Raw genomic sequence first — 15,306 nt, forward strand, 5'->3', positions numbered from 1 at the left:
GTGAGGGGCGAGTCTTTCGAACCACCCGGACCTTCACTGGCTAGAGGCCTGTATGAATAAATTTCATCCATCAAATCACCCTTAGAGTGTTAACCTTAGAGCCCTATATGGGTCATTCTACAGAAACTTCTTCTCTTGGTATGGCAAAATGACAAAAAATTATTTTTCTAAAATTTTTAAACTTAGTCCACATTAATCAATCACCTTGCGACTTTATGAAAACACACAAATGACAGCTTAATGATTTTCTTTATATTTTTGTACTTTTGTTTGAATGTCATATAACATCACTGGTGATACCTACTTTTTTGGCCAATCTTATGTTTTTTTAATGAAAAATTATTTATTTATCTTTTTAGTGCATAGTCATATTACAGACAATAATGATAACACAAGTAATAAGGAGATTATGTGTTATTTGTTTTGTCAAAAGTGTTTTTAATGACATTGATTATTTTCCGCTATATATATATATATATATATATAATATATTTGCCATAACAAAGAAAATATTTGAAAAACATTTCTAAATGAGTAAAAATGCAATCTTTTAAATCTTAAATCTTGAGTGTAACAGACATAAAAGCATGTAAAATTATCTTTAAAATTATTACACATCGTGACACATTTTGTTAACCTAATGTGTAAAAACACAAATGACACAATGAATTACAAGTGAGAAACATAATGACCTTCAGTGGAGTTACCCATAAGAAAAGTAACACCATTGACAATTTTCATGAAAAATGGATTTCACAAAATGTCTGCTGCAAAGAATCAAACATGTTACAATCATGTATAGCCTACTCACTAAGCTGTGTTTAATCCAGTTATATTCTAGTATTGTTTTAATAATTGTTTAGCATTTAAGATGACAAAGTGCAAATGTTCAAATAACACATTGTTTCATTTTTAAAATATAAAGGGTTTTTCAAGTGTAAAATTTCTGTTAAGTCTAGAAACAGAAAACTGACATTTCAGTAGAATTGTCCATATATACTTTTAATTTTTTAATACCAAAAAGACAATGCAGTACCCTTTCAATTGAAACTGCAAAAAAATGTCCCACTTTCAATGTGCAATGCACAGAAAGAAGAAAATAAAAGTTTAGATGGGGTGTAGTCTCAACCATGTAGACTAGACAATGTTAGTTGTTCTGGAAAGTTGCTGGGATGTAAATATATTCTGAGGGGTTGTTAGGACATTATTTATTTACTTTTTGCAGAAATAAATTTGACTTAAGTTAATTTGATCACATATGTTTCAGTCCACATTTCCATTCCGTCAGTAACAACCCCAATCAAATACAATAGTACAGCGCCATCTGCTGTCTCATCTCATTCATAACTCTAAACGGTGTTTAACAGCATCTGACATATTTAAGATTAAAAATAAACGTTTTTGGCTGTTTATCTACATTCTCGTTACCCTGAATTTTTACATGAGCAAGTAGTATAACTTAGCCACATGAAACGAAAATTATACCTGTTTTAACGTAATATTATGTCTATTGTAATCATGATTTTTGAAAATTAGGTCACTTGTCAGTTTTTTCATAATAAATATACAATCATAAGATCTACCATTATTATTACTTCATCTTTTCTTACATTTTTAAAATTACACTACTGTTCTAGTACCTTATCAGGACTGCTTTTCGAGTCGATTCGAACAAATCTTCGAGAAGAATCAAGGTGCGTTCGACATGAAGCTCAGCTGCAGCCGGTGATCAACGAGATTAGCCGAGCGCAGGCGGGGGCGGAGTTGATAACGGAGCCGTCAAGACGGACAGCTGAACACTTCGGGACTCAAAGTTGCTGCAGTTATGATGACCGATCACATGGCGTCATCATATTTTTTTTGTTATTTTTATTTATAACAACAAAACATTTACAAATAAAACAGAATACAGGCTCTTCAAACTGTAGTTCCTTTTTAAACAATAAGAGAGAATTATGAATAAAATATATAACAAATGCATGAGAGAAATAAGAGGAAATGAGAGGTTAATATAAACATAAAAACGAACAGGTCTATTAAATACAAAGCAATAAGCATAAATTCTAGGAGTTAAACATCACTCTTTAGGCTAATACTTCTTGTTTGAATATGCTAAAAAGGGTTTGCATATATGTACATTTATAGATATAAAATTTCCCATGTAAAAAGCAAAACAAGGTGTTTTGATTAGGTCTTAATAAATGACATTATTTTGGATGATGAATGAATTTTCAAAAAAGCATTTTAATCCAAAAAGATTGTGTTGAAAAGAACAAAAGGTAAAATAAGTGAGCGATGTAGAAGTTTCCCAGAAAGAGCAGGTAGCCTTTAAACTGCTAGACAGAAAATAAAATATATATTTATATTATAATAATAAAGCCATTTTATAATTATTTAATAAAATAGTTCTTTACTTTAATTTGTTAAGAGAGCTTTAGGGGGGCAGGATCAATGATGATGATTATTTTATTTCAAGTCTGTAAGACTTATTTGAGTTCATATTTAGGTTATTCACTAAAATATACACTAAAATATATCATTTAAATCGTTCATAGAGATGAATGCAGTAAATAGTCTGTATAAAAAAGTTAAAAAATAAACCTGTGCAAACAAGCTAACCTTTATAACCAGATTATTTAACAAAAGATGATACTGCAGTAAAATATTTGTAGTCTTTTAATAAGCAAGATGTGTACAGGATAGAGAGGGTGTGAAAAGTGAAATGTTTGTTTTGAAACTTTTGAATCGGAATTTGTCCAATTATAAACCCGAAATACACGTGTTTGTTGTCATGTGGTGAACTTGGCCAATCGTGTAATATCGGTGTCGTCATCAAAGCTCCTGCAGTCGCTCTTCAGAAGCTGCATGGTCTGAGTTTGCCGTCTGATCTCGGAGCGCTGTCGCGGTACTTTGATGCCACATGTGACAGTCACGTGGCGTCGGCGCAGCATCAATCCGGACAAGATTTCTAACCAGAATGCACCGCTTTAAGACAGATTTCGATCGATCTGCGCAGCGCTGCATGAAGTCGAACGCACCTTCAGTTCACTCGTAAATAGGATGTGGCCACATGATGTCACCACGATCACTCTTCTTCGATGGTATGCAGTTGTAGCTATAAAAGCGTAGTGCCCCCTCCTAAGATCCCTCATTTCGCGATGCCTACTTCGACGATGTGTGGAAGAAATGAGCATAAGAAAACCGAAAGGTTACAAGAAGGTAAAGTTTATCATTTTGATTTATCGCACACACTGTAGGGACGTATAAGCTTCTGAAAGGTAGTTAAATTGATGAGGGCTGTTTGTAAATCCTGTGGGTCAAATGTGTGCATGTTGCATTCGACACGTGGTTTTCTTCTGAGTAACGTGGCTGGTTCTTTGAAGACTTGATTATTTAAACAGGAACATGCCCTAAATGTATATTAATTTTTGCTTGATAACTGTATAGTGAACTTTATTTAAAAATGCTATTTTTAAAGGCAGTTTGATATTTTTTCCCCATTTTAGGTGGCTGACTGGTTTGTGTTTATAACCTGATGAAGACCCTTTGGCTGCTGTAATGCAAGTATGTTATTTTTTTCTTGTGTATTAAAGCCCAGCGGTAGTCAGCTGTGCAGGCCAGACCATGCCTGAGCTAGTGTTACTCTGCTGGAAGAGAAAGGCACTGCCATTTGTGCTCCATCAGGTTTGGCTGTTTTAGTGAATCCTGCTGTGTGGTGCTGGTTATGCCATGTCTTCTGAGAGTGGCCTGTACTCACAAAATGAGGCAGGCCTAGTCTGGAGGCAAACACTCAAGTCAATTGGCTACTGGTGCTGCATATTTGTTTCCATGTTCCTGATGAAGATTGTTTTTCCAGGTTGCACAAGACTCATCTAGAGTACCTCAATCTAGTGGTCTAGTGAATTGAGAGGTAAGTGTTTCTCAATCCAGAAATCAAAAACTGTCAACTTTCTTTGTCTTAAGTGGTTAAAAATAAAATCATTCCATCAGGTCAGGGTGTGCATTTACTACAGGAAGAGCCATGTTGACCTGCTTTAAGTTAGTGTTATGTGTGTACTAATAGTAGGCAATACAGCTCCTAGTAATAAAAATGGTGTAGTGCATTGGCTGTAGTAAATGCAGATCTGATTCAAAAGTAGGAAAACAACACATTTACCTTGTGGCTATCAATGTTGATTTTGTTTTTAAAGTGGCTTTTTCTATAGGAAGAGGGTGTTGACTGTACTGTAAGAAGAGGTGAAATCCCTGTAAAAATCCTAGCGCAGGTAACTTTTTCAGTCATTGTGATCCAAGATGATACCATCATAGCAGAAGCCTTTCTCTGTTGTGATGTCTTTTTAATCTTGGAATATCAAATGCAGGGTTGGCACTGATTTTTGTTGCAATTTTCTTCAAAAATCTGACAAAGAAGCCTGCTACATTTCATTATTTAGTATTTAATGTTGAGATCTGTGTTTGACTTTTTTTTTTTTTTTTTTCCTGTGGTTGTAGGAAAAAAGTGTTGAAGATCAGCCAGAATGACGATTCTCAAACGGTTCAATGTGAATGTAACAAGCGAAACTTCGACTGTGGTGTCAACTTATCTGAATGGAATATGAATGTTCTTGTTTAATTTTTAGTAAATGAATATAAAGACCTGCTCCCTTTTGTGAAGTGGTTTCATGCTGAATATTAAGAATTATCAATGTGTAATGCAATCAATTATGGCTGGTTTTCCATTTAGAAATAGAATAGTCTTATACAGGTTACTGAAAGAATATTTTAAATTGTCAACTGCTTGGACTAGTCTTTTTTGACTTTACACTATTGACCTGGTGTTATTTTATTTATTATTATTATATCTTACACTAAAATAATAAAGGTGTCAACTGAATTTTCAGTTGGGTAAACTATCTAAGCCAGGAGTGTCTGGACTCTGTCCTAGAGGGCCAGTGTCCTGCATATTTCGAACCCCAATTAAACACCTAAACCAACTAATTAAGCTCTTTTTGGGTGTTCTAGAAACTTTCAGGCAGGTGTGTGTGTCAAAGGAAGTTGGAGCTAAACTGCAGGACACTGCCCTCCAGGAAAGAGTTTAGATACCCCTGGTCTAAGCCATAGGTCTCAAACTCAATTACTGGAGAGTTGCAGCTCAGTTATGCTCAAACCCTAATCAATATGTCTGATCCAACTAATCAGTGTGTTCAAAGCTACTTGACACCAATTGAATCTCCTAAATTTGTTTGATCAGCTGTGTCTTGGGGTTTGTGCAAAAAACTGTAGAGCTATGGCCTTCCAGCAGTTGAGTTAAAAGTCACGTCTCGCTAACAGTTTCAGGCTTTGGCGCATTTTGCACTCGCACACAAGCGTACCGTGCCAAAGCCCAAGTGAACCGTGCTTAGGCACACCTCTTCCAACCGGGCCAGGGCTGGCCAAGTAAACCGTGCTTGAGCCCGATTCAGCGCACTCACTTTTCAAACGATCCGGGAAACGGGCCTGAGCACGGTACGGATGGCATAGTGTGAGTAGGCCCTTAAAGACCTATGGTCTAAGCCACAGGTGTCAAACTTGGTTCCTGTAGGGCTGAAGCTCTGCACAGTTTAGTTCCAATGCTAAAACACCTGATCAAACAGTTCTTTAGCATTGTTTGAAACCTACATGCAAGTGTGTAGAAGCAGCGTTTGAATAACCGTGTGCAGGTCCTCCAGGAGCTGAGTTTGACACCCCTGGTCTAAGCAATAAATAACTATGCCACTGGTCCCCTAGTTTGACTTCTTAGAGTTAAGACAATTACAAGAGTGATCTATTGTAAAGTGAGTGTCAAAAAATAAAATCAATAAATCTTGATTTCCTGGAGGTTTGCAGCTCTGCACAGTTTTGCCTTTAACCTAATCAAACGCAGTTGATCTAACTAATTGAGGTGTTCATGACTACTAGTGGCTATTAAGCAGGTGCGAGTTGGAGGTGGTTGGAGCTAAACTGCAGAGCTGTGACTTTTGAGACCTGTTAAAACTGTAGCAATGAGGTCACAATACTGTGCAGCTTTTAGCAACATTAAAAAAATTTCAAGCAGCACTGTACCATAACTAGAAAAGTGGGTTAAGTGTGTACTGCAACATTAAGCATCGGTATAAGCAGTAATTTTTCAAAATTAAAAGCTAGATATTTGCGTCTGTCATCTAATGCCAAGCATTCCAAATATAAGAATAATATTCAACATGTAAAAAGCTAATTTTTTGTACACAATGTCTACATTTATTTTGTTTCATATATGTATCTACATATTAATTTATTTTTCACATTCATATTTTTACTTTTCTTGGTCTCTAACCTACTGAAAAATCCCCCAAAAATTTTGGTATTTATGCTATTAAATATTCAGACTATTTGATTTTTTTTTTATTTGAATATTATGTGCATGTCTGTGTTTTTCACAATCAGGACTAAAAGTCAATGAATTGATTTTTTTTTATTTGAATATTATGTGCATGTCTGGGTTTTTCACAATCAGGACTAAAAGTCAATAAATAAATGACTGGCACTCATATGGCAAAATAAAAAAGACAGTTGTTAACGTTGTCCTGTTCCCCAGTTCTGGTAAAAGACTAGAAACATCCATGTTATAAGTCCTGCAATCTTTTTTAGTCCACCTCATAGTAAAGTGTGTTTGGTTGTACTTTTTAAACTTGAAGTGTATTATGTGCAGTGTATATTGCTGTAGCTGTAAGACCTTTAGTTCAGTGGGTCTCCGTGTTTTTTTTTAAATGGTACATTTCTGCCTCCTACTGGATAGGAGTGTGTAACGCATAATAGTTGGAAAGTAAACCATGAATGGGAGATGATGGATGATAAATAAATAATTAAGATAAAGTTTTATTTACACAAGAGTCTTGAATTATATTGATAAATCCTGTTATCCTGATAAATTCCAAATAAAGGATGAGTAAACTGACAGAATAATTGGTTTTGTATGAGTTTAAAAGTTTTAAGGAATAATGCGTTGCTTATCTTAATGCACTCAAATAATGATCTAATATTCACATTTATTTGTATTGACATATAGGTTTATAGGGTCCATTTTAAAAAGCTGGTTCACTCAAATGTGAAAATGAGCTCCTTCTTCCTTGTGTGCGTGTGTTTGAGTCCTTTGAATTTCTCTCTTCTGAAGAATGCTGGTTGCTGGGATGCATTGACTTCAATTGTAGAAAAAATGGGAGTCAATGGGTCGCGGCAACCAGCATTTTCTCAAATGTTTTCTTTTATGTTTAACTGAAAAAACTCGAATCGAGTTTGAGCAATTAAATGGCGAGTCACGTTAAATGGGAAAAAAACGTTTCACTGATGTATTCAGTAGCCCCTGTTATTTTTGAATATGTTGCACTTACAGGTTGTATAACATTTATTAAGTTCCTAAAATTAGCACATACATCACACAACGTGACTGGTTGAACTGTCCCTTTAAGGTGATTCATTTTTCTTAAAATCCGAAGGGAATTAAGGTTTAAACAAACGGTAATGGTATTTTTCTTGTTTGAAAGAAAGAAAAATTACTGGTGTTTTTGCCACATTAAACCGAAACACATCGACGACGGGAAATTACCTCGGAAGTATTAAAAGGCTATGCATTAATATTTTTCTCTCTTGTTTTGTCGTGACCACGACTAAATTATTGTGAGCCCGAGCAGTTAGGCTATTTTCTCCCTGATCACAAGGCCGGTGCAGACTCACTGGTCAGACATTGGTCAGATAATAATAGTAATAATAATAATAATAATAATAATAATAATAAATATATAAAAGCAAACAAAAAAAACGTGATTACGACATGTTTGTCATAACGTTTTATGTCGAGATCACGAGATAATTAAGTCATCACGAAAAAACAAGAGAGAAAAAATATTTTAATCCATGGCCTCTTGGGGCTTCCTTACATGACTTACTTTTTCTCTTTATTTCTTAATACATGAAAAAATTATTTTTGTGGACCCAGGTCTTTCGTCTGTTTGTATTCCCGCCACGGCGTTCTAAAACGGAAAAAGAAGTTACGCGCTAAACTCGACATGTGATCTATAAACCATAGACCGACCTCAAAGAGCTTAGAATCACCTGATTCTAAGGTCTTTGCAGATTTTAACGAACGGGTACACATGATTTGTGGATCGGCGTATGTGGGTGGATCAAGTTGTGAGATACGTCACTAACACCGCCCCTTAAGTGTCATGTGACATCGATGTTGACGTACACTGCAGGACATTGGCGCGGTTTAATCCAAACCCGGCAGCTGATCGTACGTGCAGGTTCAATTTTACACCCTCTCGAAGCAATGTCTGAACAACAAAAATACAAATACGAAAACGATTACAAATCTAGTGAAGACAGGTAAGAATTTTAAACTATATTTAGTGGTGTGTGCAGTTGTTTTTGTCTTTTCGTGTTTTTTGGCTTTGTGGCTCCGATGTTTGCTAGCATAGCAAGACAACAAAGTATTGTGTTCCTGCTGTACTTCACTATTTTGTCTGTTTTTGGACTATAAAACATTCTTTTTACTTTCATTTGTAACTTCTTCTACTATTTTAGGTCATTAGTTCTTGCAAAATCTCGACTCTTTTATGCAGATAATGAATGAGGTGTGAAGATCTCCCGCCAGTCTTCTGTGTTGTGTTCAGAGTGTAAATGAGAGTTGGCGCCATACGAGCATTACCTCTGGATTCCCTAAATCAGCATTACTTATTTTAGTTTTACTAAAAGTTGTTGTTTTTATTATTTGCAGTGAGTTGTGTGTTGACTGCAGGTTATTTTGTGGCGCCATGGAAACAAAGGTTTCTTCGAGTAGTGATTTAGCTCATTGTGTACGTTAACTGTTAGTTATTAGGAAGTCGCGGTTTTCCGTCGCCATCTCCTTTAACGTTAAGTGTGTAACGAAGTAGATTTGTTTGTAATTATACATAAGCATATTTGGAATATTAACAAGTGATGATGACTTGTGTTGTAAATTGCATTTCTTACTGAAAATGTATTAACCCAAATTTTGATTCGTAATATGCTTTGCTAAGCTCTGTATAAACAACTTTAAATGTGCATTTTATCAGTTCTGTGATAAATTTTTTTTGTAACTCTGCGATTCTAGATTTTTAAATAGTTGTATCTCCACCAAATGTTTATTAATTATATCCATGTGTTTATTGCTTTAGCATTTCGTGTTCATGTTATGTGCAACATTCACTTTTTCACTTTTTTTTTTTCAAATGTATATATATTTTGTGTTAAAGGAACAAAGGAGCTTCAAGGTGGTCACAGTGTAGGAAACGTGGAGCAGATGGTATTCTGAGGAAGTCTCATGCTGATGAAGAGCCAGGCAAAGATCAAAGATGTTCGAAGAGATCAGAAAGGTAACATTTTGCATTGACTTTACAACATACCAATTTCTCAAGAGAGTCAACTGGAGTAGTTTTGTTAGGTTGTGGTTGACATTTTGATTTATTAGATGCATCAAATCTGACCTCTTTGATGAATTTCATTACATTTTAAACTGAGATACAAATGATAGTCGGTTTATTTTCTTATTACTGAACAATTGTGTCTTTTTTTGTGCAGTTTTACAACCCCAGAGAGTGAAGGACCAGTGTCCAGAATAAAAAACTGGGGCGATGAGGTGGAGGAACAGGAAATGCGCACAAATGTCCGGCGTGATTTTCATCGGTCAGTTGCCTCTCTTGAATTAAAAAAAAAATTCTTGCCAAAGTAAATTTTACATTAACAACAATTACAGTATTTTATGTTGCAAATATACAGGTGTACATGGCACTGATAAATCCTTCATTTTATTTATTATTTTTCAGTTACAGAAGGAGGATTCTTGCGAGTGATTTCCCTCAAAGAGACAGAAAAATCTCATCTGGAAGGTTTGTGTTTTAATCAGGGTCGCATTTAGACTTATTCCCCTAAAAGGTGCTCTTATTTGTCCACGTCAAACCATTTTTTTGTTTGTTTCTGCAAAATATTAGCTAACAAACTTTTCCCTTTAAATCTGAGACCCCAGCACTAACTGTGAAATCAATTTAAAAACGTTACAATATATTTCATTGAAAGGATTCTAATCCAAAAATAAATAACTTACTGAGTTTAAAGTTTTATCTTTGGAAGAAACATTTTTATTAGTTTTCAATGTGTGACTAGTGTTCATTTATTATAAATCAGTAGCGATGGCCCGATCAGGTTTTTTGAGTTACTTAATTTTAAGTATCTGGCGATTAACGAAAACCGATCCGATACTTCTATAATAAATAAAAATAAAAGAAGAGCAAAGAAACCGATCCAGGACTTTGCCTGCTTTTAACCATTTTTGCTTCAGAGATGCTATTGATGTCATGCTGCATGCGTTGCTGTTGCTGTGTGAAGTCGCACAGAAAACTGTTCTAGACATGATGCTTCAGGGATAGTTGGAAAGATGTTAATTTAATGTAGGGCTAGTTGAGAAAACAAAAACACTAAATGCTTTTAAGATATAATACATCAGACAAGGGACACAGGCTTAGAAAACATGATTAAATGAACACTACTACTGTCCCAGCATAATATACAAGTAATAACAATTGTAATAAATGTGGTGCTATCAAAACACTATTCTTATTGTTTGAGCATTTTGTTCACCTCAATTTGGACAACCCAATGTGTGAATTTGGGGTGGGTCTACCTGTTTAAGCGTATAATAGCAAATAAAAGTTCAATCTAGAAGTAAGTTTTACAGCAATTTTGACTTGAGTTGTAATCAAGCTTTTCTTGTTCTCCCAGTTCAGACTCCAGAGACTCTAGGGATTCGAAAGAGTCGCCTGCTAAAGGTGACATCGAGACCGATGAGACCACCCTCATCAGAAGACAGAAGCAGATAAATTACGGGAAAAATACTCTTGCGTACGACAGATACATTAAAGAAGTTCCAAAGTGAGTTAAACCATGCTTTTTTTTTTTTTTTAACGAATGTGTCATGCTACCCAGATCTTTTTTCTGCAATTATTTTTTGTACAGCATCAGAACCTTAAAATATAACTCCTCTTTCAGGCATTTGAGACAACCAGGTGTTCATCCAAAGACTCCAAACAAGTTCAAGAAGTACAGCAGACGCTCCTGGGACCAGCAGATTAAATTGTGGCGGGTCAAACTTCATGCATGGGACCCTCCTGCAGAAGAGGGAAGCGACTTTCAGCAAATGTAAGCTTTATTTCCAAAAACACAAAAAAGCTAATAAAATAGGCTTAAATGGGACCTATTATGTCGCTTTTTACAGGATGTTAAATAAGTCTCTAATGTCCTTAGAACAGGGGTGGGCAAACTCGGTCCAGGGGGGCCAGTGTCCTGCATAGTTTAGCTCCAATTCTAATCAAAAACACCTGAACGTGCCAATCAGTGTCTTCATGATCACTAGAAATCTATAAGCAGGTGTGTTTGATTAGAGTTGGAGCTAAACTGTGCAGGACACCAGCCCTCCAGGACCGAGTTTCCCCACCCCTGCTTTAAAGTGTGTAAGTGAAGTTTCTACTCGAAATACAACACAGATATTTTTTATAACCCTTTGAAACTGCTCCTTTTAGGCTTTGATCCAAATTGTGCTTTAAATTCAAATGAGATTGTGCTATTCAAAAGAGGGCGGAGCTATAAGCACCAGCAGCAGATTCAAAACACTAATGACAAAAGGCTGCTTTTCACTCAGGGCTGAATACGCTTATGAGGAAGAGATCTTCTCTAATGGGCAAGACTTCCCCCTTCTGATGGCGTTTACTAAGCGAGAATGTCCATCAAAGTGTTTTTGCAGACTTGTGATTTCTAAAAAAAGAATTAATACATTTTTACCATTAGAGGCTGGCTATATTCACACCACTGTGTTTAAACCACATATAAAAGTGATTTTTACATAATAGGTCCCAATTAAGAAAAACATTTACACATCAGCACAGTGTTAACACTTTTTAAAATTTTTATTGCTACAGTTTTTTTTCTGTTTCTTTAACTCCTTTGTTTGTAACAGAGAGGAGATCGACCTTGGTGAAATTATGGACTTTGAGTTGGATGTGGAAACGACAGAGAATACTGAATCCCAATGCTCATCAAGCAATGGAGCAGCACAGTCTTTACAAGAGGTGATGTTTTTGGCAGACATTATTTATCCAACCATGGTTTTAAACTGGTATTTTTGGACATTACAGTTGTTAACATTCTTATATCATGTGTTACAGGACGCGTTCATGGAAACACCGAAAAAGATGATGAAAATTGAGGATTCCGACATGTCTTGAGCAGCTACACTGAGTGTCTATGAGAGTATTACTGAGCAGCTGAACTGTTTTAATGCACTGTTTGTTTTGAGCATCATTGTTTCCAACAGGTTCTGATGTTTTTGTGATGACAGGTTTTGACAGCTTCTTAAAGAGAAGGTTTTGTCATCATCACTGAATTCACCGTTCTCCACTTTTCTTTTTCGGGTCTTTGGAAGAAAATGTAAATGTGTAAATTTTTGGAATTGTTTAATTTTTATTGTGGAAATCTGTTTAGTGCTTGGTAAACATTCTCTTGTATTTATCAATTTGTTGAATCTCTGATTACAGCAAATATCATATTTTGTAGTTTGTGATTTTAAATGTTCTTTTAGTTCATTTCTTTTTTTTTAATTAAAAACCTTTTGAAAATAAATATTAAATTGGAATGACCAAATAATGGTTGTTGTTGTTCATTTCACTCTTCATTTATTTTTATTTGCTTTCTCTGGATCTCTTAGATGATGCAAAATCCCTCTCATTGCAGCCAGTGTTAGGCGTAATGCATTACAAGTATTGCGAGTTACGCAAGATTTCTAATTAACGAGTAAAGTAGTGCATTATTTTAAGAATATCTGAGTTACTTTTTAAATGTAATGCGAGTTACATTTTAGTTTAGTTTATTTGCTTTTAAAAAATAAATTGCTGAATTTAAATCAATGGAGTCCCTTTGAATCATGCCCTCAATGAGACTGCAGGAGCACAAAAGAAAGTTGGGAGTAACTCTATTCTAATGCATTACTTTCTAAAGTAACATTCCTCAACACTGACTACAGCGACCTGTAGGATTCTATTCAAATTATTTTAATAACGAATAGTTAAAACATGATGTAAACTACCATGTCAAATGTGGAACCACAACAACATATTTTGATAGGAAATGTGTAGATCTGTAATGTTACACAAATTTGTGACTTAAGACTGTTTTCCTTTAAATGATGCAGATGAGCTGGTATTTGCATGTCAGTTTTAGAGAGTCTTTTCTTAAGACAGTAACACATGTGCAACCAAGCTACATATATAAAATAATATATAAAAAATGTTAGTATATAAAATGAAGTGCTAAAAATAGCAGAAGTATTATTTTTGTCATGTATTATTTTTATCAAGTAACATTCTCTTTAATTAAAAAATCCGAAATGATTTTTTTGTTTCAAGATTTCCAACAAACAAATTGTCAATAATACTAAAGAGAAAATATAATTTTGGCGTTCTTAAATGCTTCAGTTTAATTTACAGACCACTCATTCGATATACAGTAATGTATCGTAAGCAACATTTTAATGATACATTTCCTTAAATTAAAATGAGATTTTTAATCCAATGGTTATTTCAAAATAGCAACAACAGATTTGTATTTAAGTTACTTTGTATTAGATTGTCATAATTATCAATCTTAAAAAAAAAAAACTATTTCTTTCATGAGAATTCATTCCGAAATGTGTTTTAACTTTACAGTGGTAAAAACGCAATTTCTGTCTAAGTAGAGAGCGCACTAAAGGATTGAAACACAGCCGGGACTCGGAGCTCTTTCCTCTCATTGGCTCCTTTCTTCTCATGCTATGCTAATTCTGGTGGATGTGCTTAACCCAGGATTAACTAACCTGTTGCCACCAACACAACGTTACCCCTCAAAATAGGCGTCTTCCAATAATAGGGACTGAACTGAAGGGTTATCATGCGTACGGATGCGTCGTGTTATTATTAGCGTGATATTTACGAGCACTAGATTGTCAACAACAGTTAGCCTGTTAGCATTGGTGTAATGATGGAGCATATAGACACAGTGATGAACTTTAAACTGAAACACTGGATTAAATCTCCACCTGGACGGTTTTCGTGTGGTTTCGGTCATAGGTAAGTATTAAATTGGGGTCATGTTGTCATTTATTATGCTATTTGTATTTGAATAATAGATACATGTTTCAATGCTACTTTAAAACATTCTTCTGTTAATAATGTGTCTCTTTTTTAAAAGACTAGACGCGTACTTGAGATGAAACATCCACAGTTTCCTTTAATATGAACAGGTAAACATTTCGATTTAGCTACTGTCATTTTAAACCAAACAACGTATTTCTGTGCAGAGGATTTTTTTTTATTGCGCAAATTTTAAGGTTTTTTTGTGTCTCTAGAAGAGATGTTATTTGCTAGAGGTGGAGAAGATGGCTCACTCTTCAGGCAGTTCTCAGGATGGACAGACTGACAGCAAAACCGAGTCACACACACAAGCCGTGCCAGGTTCCACCTTCACCTTTTAATCTCGATCCTGTGTCTTATTGTCTTTAATTCAGGATACTGGCACAGTGTCACTAATTCCTCTCAAGGTTGTTTGTACCTTGCCAGAATCAATTTCTATGTATTCTTTGGATACACTGCAAAAAGCTTTTCTCATGTAGTTTTTGTCTTCTTTTTTTAGTCAAAATATATTTAAAAAATCATATGTCAAGAAGCATTTTCTGGATGTAAAAATATTTTTTAATTTTTCATTAAATCAAGCTACGATGACACAGTGGCGCAGTGGGTAGTGCTGTCACCTCACAGCAAGAAGGTCGCTGGTTCAAGCCTTGGCTGGGTCACTTGACGTTTCTGTGTGGAGTTTGCATGTTCTTCCTATGTTTGTGTAACCCCGCTGGTCCTACACCATCCAACCCGCTCCGAGCTGGTTTCGAACCAGCGATCTTCCGCATGGGAGTCGGGCGCTCTACCAAGGAGGCTAAAGACCATGGCCTCTAGCGTCTGTCGCTAGAGCACCCTTTAGAGGTCAGAGGAGTGAGGTTTTACCTGCACAGCACACACTAGCTGGCCTCCGTTACACTCACCCCCCTAAACCTCACTCCCATCCGGGTCACGGCATCAATGTAACCTCGTCGGTCTTACGCCACCCAACCCGTTCTGAGCTGGGATCGAACCGGCGACCTTCCGCATGGGAGTCGGGCGCTCTACCAAGGAGGCTAAAGACCATGGCCTCTAGCGTCTGTCGCTAGAGCACCCTTTAGAGGTCAGAGGAGTGAGGTTT

At 35.7% G+C, this 15,306-nt stretch overlaps 2 protein-coding genes, 2 long non-coding RNA genes and 1 other non-coding gene across 11 annotated transcripts in view; 4 read left to right on the forward strand and 1 right to left on the reverse strand.

The window, feature by feature from the left end:
* The window catches only part of LOC101882685 (uncharacterized), a 396,146-nt gene that overhangs the window by 10,991 nt on the left and 369,849 nt on the right, over nt 1-15,306 (reverse strand). The window lies entirely within an intron of this gene.
* Nucleotides 3,161-4,640, forward strand: si:dkey-102m7.3. Of its 3 annotated transcripts, none has more exons than NR_170152.1 (5): nt 3,161-3,219; nt 3,507-3,564; nt 3,857-3,910; nt 4,206-4,265; nt 4,492-4,640. It is a non-coding gene; the product is annotated as a si:dkey-102m7.3 (long non-coding RNA). The 3 variants fall into 3 exon arrangements; NR_170153.1 differs by having other exon boundaries at nt 3,507-3,560; NR_170151.1 differs by lacking the exon at nt 3,161-3,219 and adding an exon at nt 3,240-3,416.
* On the forward strand, nt 3,594-3,791 carry LOC137487655 (small nucleolar RNA SNORA74). The gene has a single exon (XR_011006305.1). It is a non-coding gene; the product is annotated as a small nucleolar RNA SNORA74 (small nucleolar RNA).
* Nucleotides 8,215-12,690, forward strand: slbp (stem-loop histone mRNA binding protein). 4 transcript variants are annotated; one of them, NM_001256193.1, is made up of 8 exons: nt 8,215-8,358; nt 9,249-9,368; nt 9,574-9,678; nt 9,819-9,881; nt 10,771-10,920; nt 11,038-11,187; nt 12,002-12,113; nt 12,210-12,690. In NM_001256193.1, the coding sequence occupies exons 1-8, from the start codon at nt 8,303-8,305 to the stop codon at nt 12,267-12,269; spliced, it is 816 nt and encodes a 271-aa protein (NP_001243122.1). In that variant the 5' UTR covers nt 8,215-8,302; the 3' UTR covers nt 12,270-12,690. The 4 variants fall into 4 exon arrangements, with proteins under 4 accessions (NP_001243122.1, NP_001243123.1, XP_073777426.1 ...); XM_073921325.1 differs by having other exon boundaries at nt 8,250-8,358; nt 9,819-9,885; nt 10,783-10,920; nt 12,210-12,684; NM_001256194.1 differs by lacking the exon at nt 9,574-9,678.
* Nucleotides 13,827-15,306, forward strand: part of ccdc142 (coiled-coil domain containing 142) — an 18,068-nt gene continuing 16,588 nt past the window's right edge. The window contains exons 1-3 of one of the 2 annotated variants that reach the window (XM_692665.10): nt 13,827-14,144; nt 14,266-14,317; nt 14,423-14,528. In XM_692665.10, the coding sequence (XP_697757.4) occupies nt 14,453-14,528 (76 nt within the window). In that variant the 5' untranslated portion in view covers nt 13,827-14,144; nt 14,266-14,317; nt 14,423-14,452. The remainder of the gene's footprint in view (nt 14,145-14,265; nt 14,318-14,422; nt 14,529-15,306) is intronic. The other variant, XM_005157205.5, reaches the window with a different exon arrangement.

The sequence above is a fragment of the Danio rerio genome, chromosome 14, assembly GCF_049306965.1.
Source record: "Danio rerio strain Tuebingen ecotype United States chromosome 14, GRCz12tu, whole genome shotgun sequence".
Taxonomy (NCBI): domain Eukaryota; kingdom Metazoa; phylum Chordata; class Actinopteri; order Cypriniformes; family Danionidae; genus Danio; species Danio rerio.